The sequence below is a fragment of the Thermobia domestica genome, chromosome 8 (genome assembly GCF_964235325.1).
Source record: "Thermobia domestica chromosome 8, izTheDome1.hap1.1, whole genome shotgun sequence".
Lineage (NCBI taxonomy): Eukaryota > Metazoa > Arthropoda > Insecta > Zygentoma > Lepismatidae > Thermobia > Thermobia domestica.
The window spans coordinates 189,794,799-189,822,547 of record NC_137461.1 but is presented as its reverse complement, the minus strand read 5'-3'; the positions used below and the strand labels follow the sequence as shown (position 1 = coordinate 189,822,547).

Genomic DNA, 27,749 nt, shown 5'->3' with positions numbered 1-27,749 from the left:
AAAAATGTCCCTGCTTGCGATTACATTTAACTCACTCAATTCATTGATTCGTTTGGTTGCAAAAACATCTTTCACTTACATAATTAAAAAAAAAAAAGTTACTCCTTTATTTCTCTTTCTTTTCCTTCGTCGCTACTTTATGCACTGCAAAATTTTGGTGATTCGCCGACGTAAAATTTATAATTGTTCTCTTTTTTTTTTTTTTAAAAAAAAAAAAAAAAGAACTTTTCCTGTATAATTTCAGATAAATCGTCTAAATTGATGTTTTCAATAGGAAATTTTATGTCTAAATTTTCTATTTCTGATTGGGTAATTTTATATACATTTACTTCCGACTATTCAGAAATTAGGCTAATGAATTCATGTTCGAATACGAACTGCTTTTTCTTCATTGTTTTCCAAGGATAATTTATTATAAATCTCGATTGGTTTTATCTGAATTAGTTATATTTTTCTGCCTGAAATTCACTTTCGTCTACTGTCACATTAAAATTAGCAAATGTACGATTAGGGTGATTTTTAACTAAAGGACATTTTTGACTTCTATCTTAACATTATCACTGGTTTTTAATTCGCAAAGAGTTAGTACCTGTCTAGCGTGGGCTATTGTAAACTATTCTATGGGTTTGATTTGTTATTTTCCCATTACCTACTGTCTTTCACATAATTTCCGGTTGTTTTTACACTGGCTGGAATTCTTGCTTTACTTTATTGACAAAGTCAAATGCTATCCGTAGAGCAACTTCGCTAAAGACGAAAGAGATTATGTCTATAGATGAGGATATACAACTCCATACTCAGTTGAAAAACTTGTAGTATGATTTCTTGTTTGTAGTATGATTTGATATAGTTATATGTCATACAACGAAAAATAGATTTTTGTTTGTAAATTTCTTCGGTGCACAATTAAAATGTAATGTAGAAAGAATGAAAATACATGTGCTGGATGTTGGTGGATCGGGTGGCTATAATTGGAGTTGGGAGGCCACAAAAAAAGGAGCACAGTACGCTCCGCTTTGTGTATTTAATTATTATATATTAATACTGTACTTGCATTAATATTCACTGCATATGCTACTGTATTTTTAACCCTTAACAGTTCACTACCTTTGAAAATTATCAAAAAATTATGATATTTGCAGTATGTCGTCTATTTGGTTTGTATATCATTTGAAAGTAGTTTTCTAAATTTTCCCGCCAATAGTTTTCGAGAACTGAGTTGTGTCCAAATGGTTACATTGCACAGTTTTCCGCAAAGTGATTTTTGAGTACTTGTAGCCATATAGTAATAAAGAAAATTAGTCTTATAAGAAAGGAGAAATAAATGAAACATTGTAAGAGTTGTTTACTTTATAGGATTTAATATCTAAATCTCTAATATTAATTTATAAGAAAATGTAGAAGTCCACATAGAAAAAATAATAATATTTACATTTCGCTGAAAATACAGATTGAATAAATATGATATTCAAATATATGCGTAGTTTTATAGAATATTCTTCTTTTTTATTTCATTTTTTATATTTTTAAATTGAATATATCAACGTAGTGTAACAGTGACTTAGGGTCTAGAAAAGATATCAATTACCAAGTGACAAAATCATTCCTTATCGTGATACATATACACAGATGGAACTGCATAAAGGAATTATTTAGTGAGCTTGTTACTCCCGACTTACAAAAACGACATCTTCCCTTAGATGTGTGGGCTGGCCAGTGAACAACAAACTCTTTCCTTGTATTATCACATGGTCACGTAGCAACAGGTCGACATATATTCACTTGAGGTTCGCCCAAGCTTTCTAAAGATGGTCTCTCTTGTTTAGGCTTTCTGCATGATACTAGTGCAGATGCAGTATCAGCCCGAAACACTTTAATATGTCTGGATGATTTCCCAAGTGCGTTACACTTTCTTTTGTAAGGTAACCAGCTGTTTACAACAACTAAATCTAACATGTACCCAAAAATTCTAAGACACCATCGTTTTGATTTCATTGGTGTACTGCAGAGTTCTATGAACATGTTTGACTTGTCTACACTTCTCATGTGTTTGCCTCAGAAGATAAGAAAAAAAACTTATCTTCTGCCTCGTAAACGATTTTATCTCATTATTGGAAGAGTTGAGATTTTCATTACATCCTTCAAATATTGCATTAATTTCATACTTGTAAAAAGTTATCAATGTACACGACTAAAAACTCAGACTCCTCTATCTTGAATGAGGACGGTGATTTCCCATAATTTTTCAGCAAGACGGAGTTCCACCTCACTGTGCCTTATGTTCACGCCAATGGCTCGATAGACCATTTCCGGGACATTGGAATGGGCGACGGAGACAGATAGAGTGGTCCAGATTTTACGCTACTAGCTCTTCCTCTGCTATCATCTGAGGAACCTTACTTATCAAGAACCCATCCATGATATCCACCATCTGACGCAGAGATGTTTGCAATGTTGTGAAACCTTTGACATGCTGTTGCGAATCCATGCGGATTGACAGAGGCGCTTTGCAGTTTGTCTTGCTCAAGAAGGATAGCACATAGAGCAAATAATGTTGTAATGCCAAATTTTCACACTTTGTGACAAAATAACTTCTGAACCAATAACGGTAGGTGAAGTAGTCTGTATCACTGTTTCCCTGAAATTGAGGTCATATCAAATGATACCCCACATATCCCCTTCCATTTTAAAAATCCAAAGTTGGATCCAAGATTACGGCTTCCAAGATGGCCGCCAGGGCAACCATGTCAAGCAATATGGTCCATTACCCACCCGAAAAACATATACCATGAACCAAATGTGAATGCTAAGATGCTCCTGTGTTACAGGAGTCTTAACTGACTGATGCCTCACTCTGTACTATATCTCAGGTATATAATCTGGATCTGAATCACTGAAAGTAAGATCAGGTTCTGAATCCGAGGTTCCAAAATCCGATAGATTAGAAGAGAAAGAGACCACTACTGTTGGCCTTATGTTTAGTTTCCTTCCATAGGATATATCAACGGAGGTAAGTTCTTCATCCATGTTTGACGAAACACAGTCACCTGCAAAAATATAAATAGCCTATCACAATATTTTTCCTTTGCATCTGACATGAGATTTCACAGTAAAACTTATTTATACACACGTATAGATTTATATATATATATATATATATATATATATATTCCATACTGAGCCTCTGTATGAAATTTAAAATTTGACTAATAAACAGAGTACTATGTATCTTTTTCACGTTAGATTTTGTATAAAAATATCAAATGATACGTCAATATAAGCTAGTCCAATATATTGTACTTTTTCCTGTACAAAGTATACGTTAGATCCGTTACCGGACAATGTAACCAAATGGTTACGTAGTATATTTTTTATCGTAAATAGTAATCAATTTTTGACATTATGCCGTTTTCATAATTGCACATTGTTGGGCAATGACTTACAAACAAGAACATATCGAGAAAAATAAAAAAATAAACTGCTTACCTTCAGTATTTAATATTTTCTGTCTGCTTCCAGCACTGCTTGCAAAATAACAACATATCCACACACTACTTCCCGCATAAAATTCACCAGAGCTGTCACAAGGGGCCAATAGCTGCTCTCCCATCGCAGAAAATATGTACACAAATAACTACAACGAACAATACGGAACTATAACACTCTTCAACCCAATAGGCAAAATCAAAAAATGTGTAACCAAATGGTTACGAAAACTCGTTAAGGGTTAATTTCACTGTTAAGAGTTTTGAACCTACAGTTGCAATCCTGTTATACCTTCCTGTATTGAAGTCCAGGAAAATCGGTAATCTGTCCCGAAAACGTCCTGTAAATTTTGGTGGGAAATATAGTGGGAACCCTGAATCTTCCTTCCAGGAAGTTTCTTATATCAAAACTCTATCTGTTTTAAGTACTTCCCGCAGCGTTGACTTCCCACCTGTAAATAAAATATCTTTCCGTAACGAATATTTAAGGAGAACATTTAAAGTCGGATAAGAAAGCTCCTTTATTTTTTTCTAGTCTTCGAAATAGCACTGACACGGGAGGGTCCCACAAGTTGTCGCTAAAATCTGATTGCCACATAGCACATCCGATAGACCATCATGAGAAATGAAAATGAGCAAAATTTATAGTGCTATGGACCAGAAGGATAGGAGCTACGGAGCTTCAAAATTTGAATATCCAAAAAATTATATCATGGAATTATGTAAGTTTAAAGTAAATATCTTGAAAACCGTTACAGCAATCTAAACAAAAGTTGCACAAGATGATGAGAACACAATGCCCTATCAAAAACCGCAGTGTTGCCGTAGGTGATGCAGTGTTGCCAACTTAGCATAAAATATTTTGTTTGAAATAGCAACATATACAAGTGTGCACAGATTTGAAATGCATTATTATCACTAAACATAATCGTGAAGTGTAGTGTACAGTGTTGCACACTATTGGAGCTACATGTGCTGAAAATGTACAATAGAGAAGTCTGATATGTAACAACAGCGGGTAATAAAGAAATTCATTAGAAACAAGTAAGGATTTTGCATTATACTTCTGCAAAATTCCCGATGAATAAGGAGACAACTCGAGAAAACAAAATGGTACACGCGAGGAAGGAAACACGTGTTTTCTAATTCTGTAAGCTGGTTCTCGATTATCTTATCAATAATTGGAAGAGTACTTTCTTAGTTTCTGTCTTTCGTGATAAGTGACATATTATTTTACTTCCTCTCCTACATACCATATGATTATGTTCGTATAGTAATATTACCATATTCACATTGGAAATATAATTATTTTATTACTACCTCATTTCGTTTCTAGTCGGCTAGGATAGCCGTGTGGTCTACAAGGCTAGACAACGAACATATTAGAAATCGCTGGTTCTAATCCCGCCTCGGACATTTTTTGTTGAACTTTTCACCTTACATTTCATTGTAATCTTTCTCTTTCATATTGATTCGAATCTCACTTTACACTCCTACATAGATTCGGAGCTGACACAGAACGTAAAAATAGCATCACTCAATTTCGTTTTTCAAATGCATCAATATTTTGTGACACTGCTGACATTTTGCTATGTTATAATATCTGTGTTATGCATTTGAACTAAATTCATAGTATGGAACCCATATTCCTTTATTACCATCTGTACCCATATTCCTTTATTACCATCTGTTGCCACATATCATACTTCTCCATTGTAGATTTTCAGCACACGTAGCTCCAATTGTGTGCAACACTGTACCACTACACTTCACTGTTTTGTTTAGTGATAGTGCATTTCAAATCTGTGCACACTTGTATATAGTGTTATTTCAAACAAAATATTTTAATGCTGAGTTGGCAACACTGCTTCACCTATGGCAACACTGTTTATGGTTTTTGATAGGGCATTGTGTTCTCATTATATTGTGCAACTTTTGTTTTGATTGCTTTAACAGTTTTCAAGATATTTACTTTAAACTTACATAATTCCATGATATAATTTTTTGGATATTCAAATTTTGAAGTCCTGTAGCTCCTATCCTTTTGGTCCATAGCACCTTAAATTTTGCTCAATTTCATTTCTCATGATGCTCTATCAGATGTGATATTTGGCAATCAAATTTTAGCGACAACTTGTGTCACTCTCCCCTGTGAGCATTATATATCATTTCCCGTGACTGACTTCTGTATGTTGAACCACTTTTGTTTTACATTGTTGTTCCAGACTTTTCAGTCGTCATATTTATTTTATAAAAATACAGTGCTATGTGTGCTGGAACTATGCACAACCAACAATTATTATTAATTAAATTAAAAAAAAAAAAAAAAAACACTTAACATAGCACTGGTCATGTGGCAACTGTGCCTTTAAAGGAACGTAGAACGGTCAACTCTGAATGGTACATAACAATTTGTTTGCCGGAAGTCTTCGGTTAAATACGGAAAACAAATAAGCGTTGTCGGATCATACTTCATTAAGACAATGGGAGCTCATACACGTCTAACAACCGACTACTTGAACACTCAAAAAATCGAATTGATGGATCATCCGCCTGATTTGGCACCCAATGACTTCTCGTTCCCGAATGTCAAGAATAAATTGCGTGGACAATGATTTTCGTCGGCGGAAGAAGTCGTTGATGCGTTCAAAAACCATATTACGGAGGTGTCTCAAGATGATTGGAATAAATGCTTTGACAAATGGTTCGAACGAATGCAAAAGTGTTATGATCATAAAGGAGAATATTTCGAAAAACAATAAATCAATTTTCAATGACAAATTACTCTTTCTTTCATCGTTAGGCTCAAAATATAAATAGTGGCCCTCGTATGGATGTTTTGTCGTTAATTTTCAGTTTGTTTAGTCGGAGTAGCTTGGAAACTATGGAGCGAAAAAAAGAAGTTTTTATTTCCACAGATAACCAATCGAATGAGGTCTCTGTAAAGGGTAACTAGAGAAATCGTAGTTTTCATAAATTAATACTCTGGACATTTAAGCCCAAGCTTGGTCGAATAGGACAATAAGCTGGTAGTTGTTCTGGAATTTGCAAAAATTAATCTTTTAATTGGAGGAGTAAATTTTGTAATTACTTTGGCCAGATTGAAATTGATAAGCATCACAGAAAAATGGCTAAAAGTCAAAGGAAAATTTGAAATGAGTTTTAGAACAGAATACCTACCTCAAGTTGTTCCTATCGTATAACTCATCCTACTTGGATAGAGGGGTGCAAAATTTATTCCAACAATAGAGTACTTTATGGATTCTTATTACAAATTCATTGAAATGTATATCGAAGGGGGTCAAATATTTTCCGTAACCTCTTTTCACTGTGCGAAGGACGGGTATTTCAGCAAGTTATTTATAAGGCATGAGCGTCTTTGTTCAGAACGAAAAGGTGAAATGGAAATAAAAGAAGAGAAAGAATGGAGATTAGAATAGAAACGTGTGAGAGGATTCGCCTCATTGTTAGATACTGAAAAGTAGAGAAAAGGGAAAGTTCAGTAGCTTCAACAAAGAATATAGACTAGAAACGCGTATAAAAAGATACAACTTGACGATAGAAACTGGAAAAAGTCTTCCGTATATTTGAGGATTGCAACCTCAGACTAGCAAATCTGTATACCTTCTTTATTTTGATTGATTGGAGTTAAATGACCCATTTCAGTGCGGATACTGTGTGAAGCACTACTTTTTAAGGTAGGATCCGAAATACTACTCGAGGCAAGTATCTCTATGGGGAATTGAACTCAGAACCACGCGCGTTAGCCACGGGTACGGAGAGTGGAGCATTGAATCCCGCCATAATCCATAATCAATACTAGAAGCTTAGATTGAAAGCGTACCATATCTTCAACATTAGTTTGACCTTTGTACACCCCAGGACTCATATATATTCAATCCACCTTTCTGGTAACTACAATTCCATCAACCACATTTTCTTCCTAAAAGTCACCTATCGAGAGAACAAAATTTCTATGCAAATTGATAGTCGCCTTTATTCCTACGATACTCCAATTATTCTTTTCGTAGAAAGTGAACACACATTTATTAGCATTCTGTCTATGAAGTGTAACCCTGGATTGTACCACCTGTAACCTTTTTCCCTTATCCAGGCATTTTCCTTTTCTTTTTTATTTTTCCCGTGGTTTAGTATAAACAATGATAGAAAATGGCAATTGCGAAGGCAATTACTATTAGGAGAGTTGAAAATATTTTATTTTCTTTTTAATTATTTTTTCGTCGATTTCTTCTCCCGAGTTTCTTCATACACAAAGTTTCCAGTTTCTTGGCTACTTTTCTATATCAATGTCTGTCTGTATGCCCTAGTACGTAGTATTTTCGAATATTTCATTACAACTTCTATATCTGTTTGTTTTTCTGATTTAATTATAAGTCCATTAATTAGAGTAGCCTACTTCACCCTTTTAGATTTTATGTAATTTCTCTAGATCTAATTTTCTATAAATCGTATCTTCCTGTCTTTTGTGTTTACTTTTCTCTTGATACTTACTTAGATTTTGTCGCGGTGATATCTTCATTCTTTTTCGTTCAGTGTTCTTTTATGTTTGTCTTCTTTACGCTGATGCGCTTAAATTTTAGTATCTGTGTGGTTTTTTTCAATATATTTGTGTTGGTAAGTGTGATGTAAGTATATTTTCTTTGCTATGTTTTTCTTTGATTCCTTTGTTGTTCGTTTCTCTGCCCAAGCATTTGTTTCATGGACAACAGAGCTTCCTAAATTCTCATATCAGAGATCAAGTATGTACAAAGTTTTCAAGAAAATATTCCGAAAGCTGTAAACGTAACTGTGGGGTAAGATTTTGTGTTATTAAATTCTGGATGATTTTTAAAAAATGTTATCTGTTATGCTATATATTTATTTTTCTATTCTATTTAGGTACTTTCGATGTACTCATTCATACTGTGCCAGAATGCAATGTGCCACAAGAATGGGAAGAAAGAGCTCCCTGTTTCATTGATAACTCAGAAGAAGTTCGTATTCGTTCTTTTTCAACGTCGTATCACAAAGTAGAAACTATAGTAAACTATAGAACCACCTGTTGATCTTGAAAACATTCCAAGGATTCTTCAAAGTACTTGATATTTTGAAAGGAAATGCATCATATTTACATATTTTCTGTATTCAACTATTTTAGGTAATAAAGGAATCTGTTTCTAATTTGAAATTCGTATAACATTATTAAATTCTGTTATTTTTAATTTCCTCTGTCCAGTAACCCTTTCTTTTATCATTTTGGTCACGATAGAATCATATAGCTAAGATACTACGACTTACTGAAGAACTTGTAACAAGCTACCAATTTAAGTGTTGGAATTGGCTATGATTAAATGAAGTACTGTGAGGAATCCAAATTTAGAAACAAAAAAGAAATATCACTATCAAAATATATCCATTAATATGCTTTTGATACTTATAATACATTTGGAAATACCAATACTCCGAAATATCAACACCTCCAAAACAAAGTTTCGTAGATGGTAATATAACCAAGAAGTAATTTTGCATTACCGTTCAAAAAAGATTCAAACTCCCAAGAAAACTTAATGGCTACAACTTTATCTTAACTTGGCTTACAGGTTAGTTTCCTACCCTTTTCTAATCATTAAATACCAGTTTTCTTTCCCTTTACAAGTTCTGGTTACATGAGATTCTAACACACGCTGTAATATATGGTTACGTTTTATTTTGTAACCATCACCCTTAAAGGTGGTATTACGACTTATTTTGTACAAAAACTGTAAAAAGCTACAAAAACTGTGTTACGATTTATTGTAACATAGGGTTCAAGTTCTTGTACAGGGTGTCCACATGAAACCTCCTTGATTACAAATATTACATGGAAACCATTAGTGCCAGAGAATAATGGTTTGCAGCATCTTGAAGAGCAGCTCAAATAGTTTTTTGTTGTTGATTGTTAATTGTTATTATTTGTTCCAGGTGTTCATGAACAAAGATGACAACTGCACAAGAGAGAGCGCAATGTGCGGTGTGGTTGGCTGAGACTAAATCACCAACTACCGTGCAAAAGAACTTTAGACGAAAGTACCAACGTGATTTGAGAAGCTTTAGTCATGGGGAGTGTCAACCGACAGCCTGGCTCGAGCAAAGCACGAACGTCTGAGAAAACTGGATGAGGTCAGGGAGGCCTTCATTAGAAGCCCAACAAAGTCAGTTCGCAGAGCGTCACGCGAGCTGAACATCCCACGTTCAACGATCCATAAGGTGCTCCATAAAAGACTACGTTTGTATGCATATAAGGTGCAAATCGTTCAGACGCTACAACCTACCAAAACGAACCAGGTTTGCAATGGAGATTCTGGAACGGATCGAGGATGTACCCGATTACTTGGAAGGGTGATATTCAGTAATGAGGAAAACTTCCACACATCAGGCAAGGTGAATCGTCACAATGTGCGCATTTGGGGTTCCGAATCCCCATACGTTGTTCGTGAATATGTCAGAGATAGCGAGAAACTGAATGTGTGGTGTGCTTTGGGACGCGACAGAATTATCGGACAATTTTTCTTCATGGAGCACACAATAACTGGTCCCGTTTATCTGGACATGCTTCAACACTTTGCTTTTCCACAGCTACTCTCTTTGCAACTAAACGTGATATTCCAACAGGATGGTGCCCCACTGCACTGGTGTTTAGATATTCGTAGGAGCTTAGACCGAACATTTCCACAGCGATGGATCCACTCCTTGGCCACTGTGATCTCCCGACATAACCCCTATAAATTTCTTTTTATGGGGCTATGTCAAAGATAGAGTACGCCACATCTGTACGTGATATTCCTGCTCTTCGTCACAAAATTGAAGAAGCCATCAACTCGATCACACCGGACATGCTACACAACACATGGCGGGAGATTGAATATCGACTGGACATTCTGAGAGCTACTAACGGGACCCATATAGAAGTGCATATATAGACAAAAAAAAAAAAAAAAAAAAAAAAAAAAAAATGAGTTGCTCTTCAAGATGCCGCAAACCATCTTCTGTGGCAATAACCATGCAATTAATATTTGTAATCAGGGAGGTTTCATGTGCACACCATGTATTACGATTGGTATTACATTATAGTTCCAGTCTTGTATTAACAAAATGAGCTGAAAAATGACCAAAATTTACAGTTCGCGGCATAAAAAAATGTTACAAAAGTATAAATTACAACCACTCTTGCGCCCTAGTCTTATGCATTCAGAAACACTCGTCTCGATCGACTAATGATCCTGATATTCAATCTAATTTCTCCTTTTCCTACTCCTTGTCTAAAGCAGTCTGTGTGACGTAATATACTCGTTCCATTCAGACGGAAAAAACAGGAACCATGTTTACAAGCTTTCTAGCTCTAAAACCGTCTCTTTCAATCGTTTGTTCTGAAATGCCCTTGTAGAGCCCTTAAAAAAAAAAAAAAAAAAAAAAAAGTCACAAAATGTTCTCATAGCTTCATAAACGCCTTTATTTGCATCCTTTCCCTTCTTCAAAAATTACATATCACATGAAGCTAGGAAGATGCTCCTTGTGACATCTATGGAAATTGTCAATGACGGAAGTAGGTTTTGCGCTTCTCAAAGTCTGTAATCCGGGTGCATAGCCCTAGAAACTACTAACAGAAAGGAGTGTTATTCAGCTACTAATATCATGTTTCACAGTAACTGCAAGCAAATGTATCAGGGGCGTCATTTGGAGAGGACAGGAGAGTGTAATTCCCCCTCCCCTTGAGTGTGACAAACACATATTGTTTGATCAAATGTATAGTGAAAGACTGATATAAAAAGTGAAACTACTTTGTCGGCGGAGAATCCCCCTCCCCTCGAACAAAATATAAAGTGACGCTGTTTTTAGCAATAAACGTATAGAGTTATGATAGCAAATTGCTAGAGCACTTACATTTGGTTTCAAGAGTCGAAGGTTTGATACCAAACCATTTGCGTTCATATTGGACGATATTGAGAAAGAGGGAGAGATTCAAATATCGAGACAAGAGGAGTGGGTGATTTACATGTGCAGGTGTAGAATTGCAGAAAAAAAGGATCGGACAGCATCCATATTATAACGAAATTTGTGATTGTGTGAAACAGAACGAAAGTTTCCGAACTGCAAGGATCACATCAGAAGTTATCGAATTAAGGTGAAGAACTCTTTTTAGAGCATCCGATGATTGCGAAGGGAGAGAAAGATCTGCGCAATTAAGAACTTAACAAATCTTCAAAGCTTCCGAGATGGGTTTCAAACCTAGAACAATGATTTTATCCATTCAGCCACAGAGAGCACTCTGCAGTCATTCACGTACTTGTCCTTTAGCTACATTCAGAAAGTAATAGAATAGAATATTCCATAAATTGACTCAGTGGAAGAAGTTAAAGTTGGTTACTACTGTGTTAATTGAGTTATATTTGATCGAATCCCTGATAAAGTAGTGCCGAATACTCAGACAAAAATCATCTTTTGCGAAACTCTAGTGGAAAATGAAACAAATCGTCGTATACATGTAAAACTTTTAAAAAGTTAAAAAAAAAAAAAAAAAAAAAACGCATAAGAGTGTCACTTGGATACGAACACACAACTTTAAAAAGAAAAATAGTGTGTTTACGTCTGTATGTGTTAGATGAATGATTAGTGTAAGGAACTCCTGAGTGCAGATTCGAACACTAGTAGATCTATCAAATAAAATTATACTTGATACTCTTTTCTTCCTAGATAAATAAGGAGTAGGGTATAATATTACTATTTGAAATTATTTCCAGTGAAGGTTATCTGACTGTCCTTTACGAGCATGAAAATGCAATATATTTTCACTTTTTTCTTATTATAAAGGTAACCAGGAAAGTTCTGTCACTTTTTGTGGAGGTCTGCGTTCAATTGGCCCTCACACCGAGAGTTGAATGCGAATGGAGATTAGGCGAAGGTCAATTATTGGGGTGGGTATATCCAAATACTACCTGGTTGTGGCAGTTCTGTTACACGTGAACTTGCGTAAGGACAGAGTGAACATGGGACCTCCACAGAGCGTCCTAACGACATACATGCTGTACAAGTTCAAACGGATCAAATGCCTCTGCAGTGGGGCGGAAGATATGTCAGGCTTTTGCTTAGGGTGTCGTGACTACGCGGACAGTGCAACGGTGGTTTAACAAGTTTACGGATGGTGACGAAGCACTCGAAGACGCACCACGTGCCGGAAGACCCAACACATGTACAAAATGAAGATCTTCAGGCAGCAATTGAGGCGAACAGTGGCGAGACATGTAAGGAACTGGGACTACAATTCAGTATGAGTGGAGAAACTATTCGGCAGCACCTCCATCAACTTGGGAAGCATTACAAGTTGGTTCCCATATGATTTCACTCCGGGCCAGAAGTCAACGCGAGCAGACACCTGTTTTTCTTTGCTGTCTTGTCTGAGGAAGGAGCCATTTCTGGACAGGGTGTTGACATGTGATGAGAAGTGGGTCCTGTACGAGGCTCCACAGCACCGTCATTTCGTTAGCATCCCATAAACCGGTTCCAAAACAGCCGTAATCAGTACTGCACCAGAAGAATGTCCTCCTGTGTGTTTGGTGGACTGCTCGCGGCATCGTGCATCGAGAATTGCTGCCAGCTGGTCAGAGCACCAATGCAACTGTGTACTATCAGCAGTTGAACCGTGTTCAAGGAAAACTCAAAACTCTGGAACCACCACTTCTGAATCGCAATGGGGTTCTCCTGTTACAGAATAACGCTAAGCCTCACGTGGCTAGGATGACCCGGGAAATCATTCTACGCCTTGGATGGGAAACACTATTGCACTCGCCATACTCCCCGGACATTGCACCGTCCGAATATGACCTGTTCTATTCCTTAGACAATCACCTTAGAGGACGCCAGTTCAAATCCCTAGTAGAGGTGCAAAATGCACTTGATACCTTCTTCGCTTCACGGCCCACCAAGCCCTACCGGGAAGGTCGTAGATGTCGATGGGGATCTTCCAGATACGTCTTAGGTGACATATCGGTGTTCGAAGGTGGTGGTGAAAAAGCAACAGAAACTTGGTTACCTTTATATTTGCAGTTCTTTTAACCTTCATCCGGCCACATTAAATTGTGTAACCTAAAACCTGGCGAGCTCACTTTTTTTATATGTGTTTTACAGATTCCACACTTGCAGAGAACATAGCCTTATAGTTTAAATAGAAAAATGTATATGTCGCACTAAGGATAAGCCTATATCCGTACAAACAAAATTAAGAGAACAAAGTCAAAGATAAAACGAAAACCAAGTTAAAAAAAGAAATTTGTAACATTTCAAATTTGTTATATGACCAGTTCATCCAAATCAATTCATATGTATCAGTGGCATATACTGGTTTGATCTCTTGGGCTACAACTAATCTTTATAACACCTTACATTAATAATAATAATAACTCTCCCTCTTTGGAGTAATGAGTAATTGCTAGTTGGACCTAGTTCCTCTTTAATAACGCCTATGCCCTTCCTGCTGGTCTAATAGCTAAAGCGCGCGCATTTGATAGACGTGGTTCTGGGACAATTTTCGGTGGGAGAGTGTTTAATGCATTACGATGGTTTAGATTCTACCTTAGCCTGTCGGTCCATGTCTCATGTTGCCTCGGTGCTGCAAAGGAACTTCTATCGAACAAATAATAATAGAGAAAGGAAAAATGAAATGAAATCTTTAAGTTTTACGTCCCACAGCTATGCTGGTTAGGCTAAAGGAGACAATGATGATGAGAAATGAATGAAATGGTGGAATGAAGAAAGTGGTAGGAAACGGGAGAACTCCGAGAAAACCCACGAACACGGTGTTTGTCTACCACAAAGTTCACTTGGCGTGAGCGGGGATCGAACCAGGGACCCCATGCACCACTGAGCCACCGCGGCCTATTATAAAAGAAAGAGTACAGATGAAGTGTAAGATCAATTTTTTATGCTACTTCAATCACTTCCGTTAAACAAGTATAGTTTTATTCAGAAAGTACAAATATACAGGGATTGACAAAAAAATCTAAAAACACTTCATAAGGACACGAAGTTTGGCCCTCCACTGTACAACACGTGTTGCGGTTGCCAATCGTTTTTTGTTTTCAATGTGTCATGTGGACCTTCCTCTTCCGTCAGCAGTAACCAGTTCACCTGTGAATGTCGTAGTGTGAAAGTAGTGCGGTAAAATGGGCGACCTGACAGACTTCCAAAGAGACATGATCGTTGGTGCCCGTCTGGTTGGAGCTTGATCAGTGGCAACAGTGGCGAACATTGTGGGGGTATCGAAAGGCACTGTGTCCAATGTCACGAGGGCATACACAATTCATGGGCGAACGACGTCTGCAAAGCACAACAGTGGTCAAAAGACAATCCTGTCAGATAGGGACCGGAGGGCATTAAAACGGATTGTAGCAATTAAAAAGAAGACCACTGCAATGAAAATTACGTCTGAACTCAATTCCGGCCTGGAGAACCCGGTTTCATCGAAAACAGTGCGACGGGAACAGTTTTCTTTCGTCGCTCGAACGTGAAAACGAATAGGAATACAACGACACGTAAGGTGATAATTTGTAATCCTCAAAATTTAATGATTTACGTTTAATGTGTTGCCATGCTAGAAAAAAAGGTTTGCCTGTTTGTTATATCATTTTAATATCAGTTTTTCACGCTACTATATAATGTAGAAATATGCTATCTTTTGGAAATATTCGTGTTCCGCATACATAGATCTGTATAATTTAGTTACGTTCAACGAAAGTATTCTTGCACTTGTGGATATATATGTTAAAAAAAAAAATCAATACTCGAAAAAGCACAAGCACACACACATACATAAACGATAATTTGAAATCAGGTCTATGTAACAAGGGGTAAGACTGGAAAGACTGTCAAGGTCTTTTTCCTGTTCCTGACACACAAATCCGAAGTGAGTTGTCTGCTGTTCAAGAAAGGGCAGGGAAGATGTTAACATACAAGACCATAAACTGAAAGCAATCCCTGTTTCCAATAGTAGGCCTATACGTATTCTAATACTGAATAAATACGTCGATTAAAGGATACTATCAATAAGTTATTTCCTTATTATATTGTTTCGTTTCTTATTAACATCAAAATTATACACTTCCTATAATGTTATATATATATGGGACGGGATGGGATTCGATCTCGTGTCAAAATAATAAAATAACTGCTAGTCCGCCACTCTATCCACCTAACCACGGAGACTACGTTTTGTTTGCTCTCTTTTCTTAACAAATAGTGCTCATAACCATGGTGCGTATCGCTTCGAACCTTAAGATAAGAGTTTTTCTGTTTAATTCTATATTTTCGTACATCTTAGTTACAGAAGCTAATTTATATTTGCAAATCATCTAGACACTAGGTTTAAACCAATAAATTCAATATTTTACTCCACTTTCCAGTTCCTTCCTTCGCCTATCGCCCCTCGTTTACTGTCTATTGTCAATTTCCCTTCGCAATCGTGCTCTGCTACTAAAAATCCCTTAAAAACATGATTGCCAGTATACACAAAACCGAGCGTAATTTTGTTTTTTGCTTATATTTTTATTTTATTATATATTTTGGAAATATCTCCTCAGATGGATAGCTTTCTATCATCTCCACATACTAATAACTGAATTTTACTCATAAACGTAGGGAACATGGAATAAATGCGAAAAATCGTGAGTTACAGTATACGCGCAATATTTTTTGCGCATGTGGGTACAATAGAAAGATACTACTAGAAAAGAAATCAACACAATTCGACACAGCAAAAACCCAAAATAAATAATTGTTTGTGGTCTTACTATTGTAGCAAATCGCGCACCAAGCAGAGGACAAGCTCTAAGTTCCTCGCTAGTGACGTCACTGGAAAGAGCGCGTGAAAGTAGAGGTTCGAAACATAGGTTAAGAGCACTCCCTGAGCCATTTAACATATGATTTCTTTTTTTTTCTGAGCAGCACCTTTTCAATGATATGTATCAGGGTATTTTGTTCACATCAGCTCAGGTTCGTAAAACCGAAATGAGTTCATCGTTCGAGTCAGTTAAATGATATGCTGGAGGATTGGTCGGAAGAACCTTAGCTATTGGAAATATCTCAGTAAATCAGTTACGTGTGGAGTCGCTTCAGTTTTTGCTTGAATTTACTAACGTAGTCATCGACTTTTAACTTGGTGGTTTGTTGAGGCGCAGTGGGTATAATGGTTATAGTAAACTCTAGCTGAAGTTCCTTTTCATATTGTATCTTTACACCTACTGTTCTCATTTTGTGTTGTGCTTTGTTTAGTTAACAGCTCTGGCAGTATATTACGCTATTTGCAGTTGCTTTGTAGCGTAAAACGTTTCCACGTAAGGTTACGAAGCGTTCAATTATGGTTGATTTTAATTCACTAACTCACGGGCTCGACCACTGCAAATGCTTTGGCATTTGATTTGCTTCTTGTAACACTGAACGAAATCTATGGCTAACTTCCTTGGCCGTTTTATTTTTTACAAGCACTGCCCATGCTCTTACTAAATGCATCGATAACAATTGCAGGTATTTATATCCTATAATTTTGCAACACCTTTTAAAATGTCTGAATCCACCTCCACCAAATGGCATCCATTATCATGAATGCCTTTAGTTGCAGCAGTGTTCTACGGTAATGCCGTCTAAAAGCTCTGTGTAACTCATTAACAATCTGGAAATGATATTAATTGCCTGATAAATAACATATTAATGGTAATTGGATAGCTGCTGGAGAAAATTTATCGCTCCGTGCCGCTATTTTATCGCCTATATCGACATCAAATTCATTCAGTGGAGAATCAATAGTCCCACAGCCTTCGTGCATACTAAGTGATATGCTGTATTTTAACTGTTGGTTTGTGTTGTAGTTTTCAAAAGTAGGGAACTTCTTGTTTGTATATTTTCTCTCTCAGCGACATAAAGTATGTAACTTACCTTGCCCTCGAACTGTATTGAAAAAGAGGGGGGGGGGGGTACTTACGTCAAAGAAATATCCCTTTCCACTGCCACATAAGGCTTCAGTATCTCGTTCTCGGTATGGTATTGAAAATAGCTTATTTACGAGCTGTGTAAGAATCTCATAAATTAATTTATTTTATTATACAGACTAGAGTAAGTTTTGTTGAACTTAGTTTCCAATGCAGAAAATTTTCCATTATAATCAGTATCCAGTTTAACTTCACGTCGCTGAGATCAGTCACAGTGATAAAGTTCTTTATATTTCATAGTTCTGACGCTTGGTATCGGTCAGTTTTGTTTGTAGATTCCTAAATTTATTTGTCCGCATACTTAGTAGGTAGAGTCGTTAGCTTTTTATTGATGGTAGTGTAATTAGTATCAAGCTTGTTAAGATGCTTCTCAATATTTTCTTAGTTCCCCATGAGTTTTTGCACGATCTTCTAGACTTTTTAGCTCAGTTTGAAGTATAAATACGATTTCATTCACTCCTTGGAATAAAAACTAAACTTTTCTTAAATTGCTTGCTTTATTTCGTTTTGCACCCTATTAAGACATTATGTATTACGGTTAGATTTTCTAGTGTTATCAGCAAAGAAACACTTGATTGAAGCGTGTCAATTTGAAGCTTCAACGTATTGATAATATCGGATAGGAATTCAGATTTTTTATTGGCTTTCTCAGTAGTTATATGGTAGATTTTAATACTTCTACTTCATGAGATGTGAGTAGTACATTTACTATCTATCTAATAGTCAAACGTTCCTTAATTTCATCAAAATCGACTGTATTTTCAAGCAGTGATCATATTTGCTTAAAGGCTTCCTACATCGCTTTCCTGACGCATGCTCTTTCTCAAACTGTCTAAAGCCTGTCCATCTCACAAGGAAAGAACATGAACCTGTCAACCGGACATCCAAATCAAACCTGGTTCATTCAATAAACATAACAAAGATATGTTCATGCACAAAAAATTAGGTGCCATTGACAACGGAGTAAGTCCCTGGGACCATTAACCGTGTTAGTATAAAGAAAATCGAAGACTCGCAGTGAAATAGCGATTGCATCAACATTGTTAATTAGAAACTCATGGTTTATAGCTCATTCTCTTCAGCATGAAACAAGATTTCCAGAGGTGCTATATATCGGGGCCCATAACGTACTTGAACGGGAAAAATTGGGAGAATGCCGGGAAAATTCCCTCCAGAAATCCCTCCCATCAACTTTGGACCCCTCTGGAGTGAATGAAAAGTAAAAGCACACAATCCAAATGTATTTCGATAAATACTATAGGGGATAGGAAATATGTGTACCAACTTTTGTATTGATAGACGGAATAGATATGAGTGAAAAGCTTATTTACCAATACATGCTTTCCCCTCATACCTATTCTGTCTATCAATACAAAACTTGGTACATACATTTCTTATCCCCTATATACTGCGGTATAGCTACTTTTCCCTGCCTGTTTGGCAAAGATATTGGAAATAAAATGCAGATAAAGAAAAATAATGGAAGGAAATAGTATTTTTTGTTATATAAATAGTGAGATTAAAGTCACTGTTAGAGTACAATCACTCTGACTTATTGTGAGATACCTGTGAGTCTCCCAGCTTGTCATGAACTCTGAATATGAAAAGCATGATGGCTTTCTTGTTTTGGAAATTTTCCTACATACGATTTGCACTTTTTGCATTTTTAAGTAACAAAATGTGTATGTAGATTTAATCAACATAAGAAAATGTCTCTCAGAAGACAAGGTTCTATAATTTTCTAATAGCCTAAATTTATACAATTCAGTTGTGTGTTTTAACTATAACATTTCTTAGTATTTATTTAGTTTGTTTCATTTTAGTGTAGTTTAAACAGAGGCTACTGCATATCGTCGCGTAAGAACCAGAGGAACGTAACTCCATTTTCGTAGGTTTACAGGCGAGAGGACAAAAATATTATTTTCTTAGAAAGATGTGTCTTTAATAAGATGGTAATTGAGCTACATTACTACAGATGATCGACAAGGAGAACAGATGGCGTTACGTTCTGTTTACACCAAGTACACCAACTACCATTTTCACCGAGTTCCATTTACGTAACTTCAGACATAGGCTTTCAAACTTATGAAAATGAAATGAAATCTTTGAGTTTTAAGTCCCACGATTATGCCGGTTAGGCTAAAGGAGACGGTGATGATGAGTAAAGAATGAAATGGTGGAATGAAGAAAGTGGGAGAACCCCGAGAAAACCCACGCACACGGTGTTTGTCCACCACAAAGTTCACTTGGTGGGGGCTGGGATCGAACCTGGGACCCCTAGCACCAGAGGTGAACGCGCTTTCAAACTTATGTCCAAACATGAAGAAAACGAAAACCGCATTTTTTGGAGTTACGTTCCTCTGCTTATCATGCGACGATATAGAGATATAATGACACCACTATTTTAAATATTACACTTCCAAACTTTAATCACTCACTGTAAATTCTCAAAATTGTGAACAATTCAATTACGTACACGTCAAAGCAAGTTTAACTTTGATGGTATAGACAAAGCATAATTAAAACTACATTCGTTTAAAAACTTAACTAATCATATTTATTTTACACACTACATACTAGATTACATTATTTAAAAAAATTACATGCGATACACTGAACTGTGTTGCAGCTCATAAGCGTTCCCCTAACAGTTAACTGAACTCATGGCTATATCATGTTTTAGCTTGCTTTGGGATAATGGATTAGAGATAAGTCATAGTATTTTGGAGTCATCCTATCAATTCTTTCAATACTTCTAAGTATGATCAAGACTAAAAGAGGCGATTTACATAAATTTAAAATTTGAGCCATATATTATTTTCAGCTTTAGTTTCCTACCTAATATTTATTATTTACAATTAGAGGTGAATATCTTCATTTTATCAAGCAGATTTGCCTTTATTTTAGATGCTTGACTGCTTAAGGAGAAGAAAAACTAATTTTCCTGTAATCTATATATATAAAAGAGAACGCACAAATCCTTTGTGAACTCATCACGCTAATACGGCTGAACCAATTTCTTTCATTTTTGGGGGGTTATTATGATTTGGACCCTAGATGGTTTTTATCATATCACTTTAATTTTTAATTACCAGTGTCTTGAGATAATTGACCATTCAAGTGTCCATACGTACAAATCCTTTGTTATTAGTTCATCATAGGTAAAAATAAACGTATTTATATGCAACCCGCATGACCATGTGACTCGGCGGGTTAACATAAATGACAGGCGCTATAATTTTAACATTTACTGCAATTTGAAAGCGAAAAAGTAAAAATTATCTAAGTAACAAAGTTTATTGCGTTCCGGGGTGACCGCAGCGAAGCGGGGCGGGTTAACATAAATGACAGGCGATATAATGTTAACATTTACTGCAATCTTCTATGGTTTTTATCATATCACTTGAAAGCGAAAAAGTAAAAATTATCTAAGTAACAAAGTTTATTGCGTTCCGGGGTGACCGCAGCGAAGCGGGGTGAACGCTGCTAGTAACATAAAAATCATTTATTCATATCTGACTAGTATTTAGAAATTTAAAAAGCCTGCATTACATTCGAATTTTAGGAAATATGTATTTTAAAAAACAAACAGGAACAGAAGTGCCACACGTAAGAGCTTTTCTGTGTATTGATTGACTGTAATAAAATTTCAATTATTACACTATATTATTACAAATCCATGTCATATATGAAGCGTGCATTCAGATCTTAAAATTTCCCGACTGAAATTTTTGTGTTCTTCGACTTCCTTGTTGTATCTTGGGAATAACTTAAGATATATATTTGATTTGTATATACATGTTACAATCCTATATACTAAAATGCGTGATACAATTATCAATACTGCTTGTTCTAGCATTGGAAGTACATAACTTAAAATCCGGCTAAAACAAACACTTACTATTACTAACCTGTGTCACAGTTTAATAACAGTAATTATTACAACTACTTTGTAGTTAACATTATTTTTCTATCAAGACGGTTTATATATATATATATATATATATATATATATATATATATATATATATATATAACCGCCAGACCACAGTATGATTTTGAAACCAAGAAAATTAGTATAGAACGTGTCTAAATAAGTTTATCACACCGAACCTCTCATCTGGTCAATCTCAAAAAATACATAAGAAATGTATGACAAAGATACAGTGGCTGACGACACTACCGAATTAATTGAAAAGGCTAAAAAGTTGACGGAACTTATTGCTTCACTGAAGGGTCATATGATTTTTAATTTTACATAAAACTAAAGAAATACGGGAGTAGTTTACTCATATCTACGCCATCTTCTGCCTCAATTGAAATCTGCCATTTCGACTTTAGCTTGAATCACGTAAAGAAAACGGTGGTCATGCAATACTTCAATTTAGTCAGATTCTATTCAAACAGTAAATGATTAAATCACTTAACACTATTCATCTGGAGGTTATGAAATGCTCTTCTCAGACTGTAACTGGTGCACGATCTTTTCATTTGGGTATCCTCAGCTGTTCATAGGGTATAAATTATGCCGAAAAACTCAAAAACAACTCCAGTTTAGCAGTGGTAAAATCTGGATTAGACTTATAGGGCCTTATGCAGAGCCGTTTTGAAGCGTGATTAGTGCCATACTAAAGAGTTCGACTAACATATGCTTCCTGCAGTAGTCAGACCTTTAGTATGACGCTATTCATCCATCAAAACGACTCTGCATAAGGCGGATACAGTTTAATATTTGTAAAATTTAATTACATGCGATCAATGGCAGAAAATAGTCGTAATAAGCTTAACGGGATGATCTACCTTTTCTCGGCACAAAAATTTTTATATTGGACCTTATGGGGAGAACATGGCTACCGAATTTCCTCAGTTTCTAAGGAACTAGGTATCTCTAATGGGAAAGAAAAATTTTGCAGCATTCTACAGAAGTTTATTAACGGGTTGAAATACTTAAATTGTATATTTGTCTGCTAGTTTAGCAGAAATAAATTATTAAAAAATAAATAAATTAGTTTATTTTTATACAAATTATAATATGTCTAACTTTGGAACCAATTATGGTAGAAAGATCAACTTTTTTTTGTTTTATTCCTTGAGAAGAAACGGCTCTAATAGATTTAATCACAACCATATCTGTTACGCCAATTAAAAAATAGTATTTTAATATAAGTATTAAAGTCCACCTGTCAAGAAGTTTGACGAGGGTAAGGCATCCGCGCCCACCCTTTTCTTTTGTTTTCGTACCGAGAGATATGAAGCCGTTTTCACAGCAGGTGTCAATGCGAATGTAAACATCCTGTCCTCACGTTCAATAGCCCAAGTTCGGCCACTTTCTCTCTCTCTCTTCCGAGGAGGTGTTTCTACCCTGTAAGAAAATTATAGATATGTAGAGAAAATGGTGATCAATTATTTCTGATAGCCAGATGATAAGACAAGCATCCTAAAATGCCTTCGAATTCCAAAAATGTATCGACCATAACTTTACCATCTGGTTGTTTTCAGGAGGCAAAAGTATTATTATTATTATCTCAAGAACAGCAACAGGATAATATTCCAAAAAGATGTCTCAAAAGTATCAAAGTTCTGAACATTTTTTACAGCTGTAGTGGAGAAATGAAGTTATTTAGGACATTATTATTTTGTTTATTTCTAACGACAACTAAAAAGTTTATGTACATTGTGCAAAATTATTTTGACTTGCAAAAGAATCTTTTGTAATGAAATTTAACGAGTTAGTTCTTGTGTGATCTGATGAGACTTCAATTGAGACTCCCCCCACCTCGCTCCCCTGTATCACTTCGTTTGACATTTCAAAGAAAATATTTTTCATTACTATTTGTTTTTATGTCATCTCAGGAAATATTTCCAGTTCTGCCTCAGAAAATATGTTGTATATAAAGAAAGGATGAATATTTTCGAGAGTACATTAGTAAATCAAAGAGATAAAAAAAAAAAAAAAAAAAAAAAAAACCTTTTGGCACAGGGCAACAAGAGACAGCTTTCCTTGAAAAATTGAAACGGCTGTCGTTTGTACTTTTTTCTGGATCATGCTGGCGTTCACATTGAAGTAAGGCAATTTTGAACCAAATTTGGTTTCATTTCTTACTTTTTTGGTGTGTGTGTGTCATACGTATTGGGACAGTTTTGAATGAAGAGTGCGGGACACATTTTAAGCAAGGTTTAAATTGGTTAAATCGGTGTCTATAAGATGAACTGAATCAAAATTAGCGAACGGAATGCTATTTGGTCTATTTATTGAGATTTGAAGGTCCTTCAGACCGAGTCCAGAACATTAACTTCAGGCAGTTTCCGGGCAAACCAAACTAAAAATCGAATTCTAATAATTCAGACTTGATAGCATATTGTTTTCAACCACATTGAGTGATATATATTAGCAATTAGTTCTCTACCGTAAAAAGTAGCCCTCTGAAGCGGACCACCATAATTATCCTTTGGCTCATATTATTGTTTGTTCAAACCTTCCCTGCCCTTGTTTAAATCTACCTCCCAAGGGAGTATAGTTGAACGGTATCCCTTATGGGCTTACGTCTCATCGAAAATTTAAAAAAGTTCTCCATTCTCTGGTCACATTGGTATATCATATTCAGCACATTGATGCACTTGTATAAGAAAATTTACTGAGTGTGAAGGAGAAAATAAGAATTTCGGGAAATTTATTGTTCAAATGCCCTCCGCCCTCTACTCTAAATGTATTACTTATGGTATGTGGCCATAGGGTAGCTAAAAGTTATGCCATTCAACTTACATAAAGACCACTATAGTTGCATGCCTCCCAGGCTTGATAAACTAAAATAAACATTGATTATGGACTAACACTCTTTTAGCATGAAACGATTCAGTTGTAGGAATTAAGAATTTTTGAGAGGTTCAAACGGCGTCTTTTCAAATTTTCAATTTGGTCATTCAGGTTAACGAACTCATCCAAGATCATTGTACAAATCAGTTTGTGTACCAAGTTGGTTTCTTTTCATTGAAATCAAGGCAGTTTGCTCGTTCACAAGAAAAACATCATATTTGATATATGGGGGCGTGAGTGCACAAGGAATTCAAATCCCACATTTTTATTTTTTTGATACGTCATGAAAAAGCATTGAAATATGTCCCTTTTTAATACGAAGATAGTGCAAACTCTCTGCCGGTGGTTAACCCAACCGGTGATGTAAGGGAAAAGCGGCCGCCTGCTACGCGGCACTGAGTAGGTTGAGTGTGGGTTCAAATCCCGCTTATGCTGATCATCCTGGCTGAGGTTTTCCTCAGTTTCACCAGGCGAATGCCGGGATGGTACCTTCTCTAAAACGGTCAGGACCACGACCATTTCCTTTTCAAATCTAGCTTTCCCTAAAGGGCCGATGTGACCTCGAAATTGGAGGCCCGACCCCTTCCTAGTGTCCTTCTCGTTCACAAACAAATAAGAAGTAAATAAATTGAATCCCTTGTACACTGAAGGCCCCATGTTAACATTTATCAAACATCTGATTTTCAACTCTTTAGGATAAATCGAGACTAACTGACAGTGCGTAGTCTTAGCGGGGTAAGCGCAGAAAACGAAAAAGTCAAAGAAAACAGGGATTTGCTCCCTTGTTCCCATATAACAATGCACAGTATGGGCACCGTTCCAAATGGGTCTTATAGGAGCTATCATGGCAACATTTTTGTATAAGACAATTGGTGTGTGTCGTCTGCATGGTTGTCTGGGGAAATTCTCCAAAGAGCTACGAAATTCACCCTCGGGTGCTTGAGATCTTCGCAGAAATTTCTGTGGAGCACGCAATTTTTAGTCGCTTTCCCCCCTGTGCGTGGTGCCTCCGGAGGAAATGGTCTGAAATTAACACTGCTATAGGATAATTGGAGATTGGCTTACAGTGCTTAGTCTTAGCGAAGTAAGCACGAGAAATCAGAAATATCACAAAAAAACAGGGCTTTTGCTCCGCTGTTCCCCCGTGAAAATGCACGGTTTACACACAATACAGATTGGATCTAACAGGGCTATTTAGAGAACGTCTTATAGAGCATTTGGTGTGCAGTGTTGTCTGCAGACAAGGAGGCAAAACCGTGTTTTTCATTAAAAAATGGAGTATTTTAAATTTCCCTCGCCCCCTCAGGAGACGCTTCTTCAATGAGACCTATCCTGCCTCTTTCTCCCATTCTCTAGGCTCTAGGCCAATTAGGACCGACAGGCATTTGAATAAGTCCATTACTTGGTTGCCTAGTAATTAGCCATCATATTGGCTGCCATATTGGATTTAGACAAATGTTTTCCCATGTTACCATGTAAAATATGTCTTGTGATGAAAGCTACCAGAAAAAGTAGATTTCGTTTACTCCTAAGGAAGTACGCTACATCCTAGAGTAATGCGTGCATATACGCATTTGAAACTTTGTACAGTTAATTGTTAGACAACAGTGTTGCCAGGTTGTAAGGTTTCTAAGTGGCAATAAACAATGCCATATTTAAATTCATCGGCCTCAGAAACCTATAGTTTGACACCAAAATTATCTTTCTAAGTGCCTTGGTTCACGATCTCTCTCTTTATATATATATATATATATATATATATATAGAGAGAGAGAGAGAGAGAGAGAGAGAGAGACCTCAAACTTGAAATATATTCCCAAGACATTATTTTAAAAAGAACTTAGGGGACATTTTTTTACGGACACCTATATATGGGGGCCAGGACTTTACATTGTCGGAATCCTGCGGGGGCACCCCTCTGCCCCCCTTCCCTTCGCCACTACTGTATGCTATAATATTTGTCCGGAAGGGAAAAAAAATCCCAAACTAACAGCGTTTTCTGATATATACTGTTCTTCCCGCGCACTCTAGAATGCATCTTGATGAACTTCCAGAGGTAACGGGGAAAAGAGGATACTTCACACCACATCGTACAGTCTCTTATATCCATTGGAACCATTGAGGGAGACAAACTTTATAAAGCTATAACAGTATTTGGCAGCTGACAGATAATCTCAGAAACTGGTCGAGAACCTGTTTCATTCAGACATCCAGCCCCTTCCCCCTCCATTTCACCAACCCCCGCCCTTTCCGCGGCCAAGCTTAGAGTGGGGCGTGACTTACCCTCGTCAAACTTTGACAGGTGGGCTTTAATACTTATATTAAAATACTATTTTTTAATTGGCGTATCAGGTATGGTTGTGATTAAATCTATTAGAGTCGTTTCTTCTCAAGGAATAAAACAAAAAAAAGTTGATCTTTCTACCATAATTGGTTCCAAAGTTAGACATATTATAATTTGTATAAAAAGAAACTAATTTATTTATTTTTTAATAATTTATTTCTGCTAAACTAGCAAACAAATATACAATTTAAGTATTTCAACCCGTTAATAAACTTCTGTAGAATGCTGCAAAATTTTTCTTTCCCATTAGAGATACCTAGTTCCTTAGAAACTGAGGAAATTCGGTAGCCATGTTCTCCCCATAAGGTCCAATATAAAAATTTTTGTGCCGAGAAAAGGTAGATCATCCCGTTAACTCTAATGCTTTCTTAAGCTTTAGAACTACTAAATGCTTTCTTAAGCTTTAGAACTACTAAGTTCATTATAACATATGATACACACGAATTCATTCCGAATCTTAAGAAAATGTATAAAAGTTATCTTTAAAAAAAAAATCAATTATCTAAAAATATTATGCGTTTTCCTTCTCTTCTCTTCCTGAATCCCTTGGTTCAATTATTTCTGTCTTGACTTGAATCTCTACTTCATCCCCGTATTCACTCTAGACCTCTGAAAAAGTAAATAAATACATAAATTGAGTTATTTCTCTTTATATGAAAATCCATATTAATCATATTTAGCAATATCGATGAAAAATTTAACAGGTTAAAATAAAAGTTAATAAAGGTAAAGAAAAAGCAGATTAAATTGAAAGCTAATGTCAGGGAAAAAAAGTAACTTAAAATTAACTTCAAAATTAATTGATTACATTAAAATATACAATTTTCATTATGTAATGAGAAATATGTACTGATTTCATATAATTTTTGATTACCTGTTATGCTGTTAATTCTTCGATGAACACAATTTTTAAATTATTCATTAAGATACAGTATTAATGATAATTGTATATCATGTCAAAGTCCGTAAGTTCATGACCCAGAGTTCAAGGCAAGTTGGAGCCACTTTGAGAAAAGAGCCTGCATTAATCCACTTTTGTAATGGAACCACACGTGAACTTTTTAAAATGAGCTACAATATAGTTCTTGCACAAT

General features: G+C 36.1%; 2 protein-coding genes across 2 annotated transcripts in view; one reads left to right on the top strand and one right to left on the bottom strand.

Moving 5' to 3' along the window:
• The window catches only part of mad2 (mitotic arrest deficient 2), a 90,802-nt gene extending 79,854 nt beyond the window's left edge, over window positions 1-10,948 (top strand). Inside the window, exon 5 of the mRNA XM_081769333.1 lies at window positions 8,385-10,948. Coding sequence (XP_081625459.1) covers window positions 8,385-8,551 — 167 coding nt within the window. The 3' untranslated portion in view covers window positions 8,552-10,948. The remainder of the gene's footprint in view (window positions 1-8,384) is intronic.
• Window positions 10,949-20,031: 9,083 nt separating this feature from the next.
• Window positions 20,032-27,749, bottom strand: part of Sld5 (DNA replication complex GINS protein Sld5) — a 76,650-nt gene continuing 68,932 nt past the window's right edge. The window contains exon 2 of the mRNA XM_081769332.1: window positions 20,032-27,264. The gene's annotated coding sequence lies outside the window, so the exon portion shown is untranslated. The remainder of the gene's footprint in view (window positions 27,265-27,749) is intronic.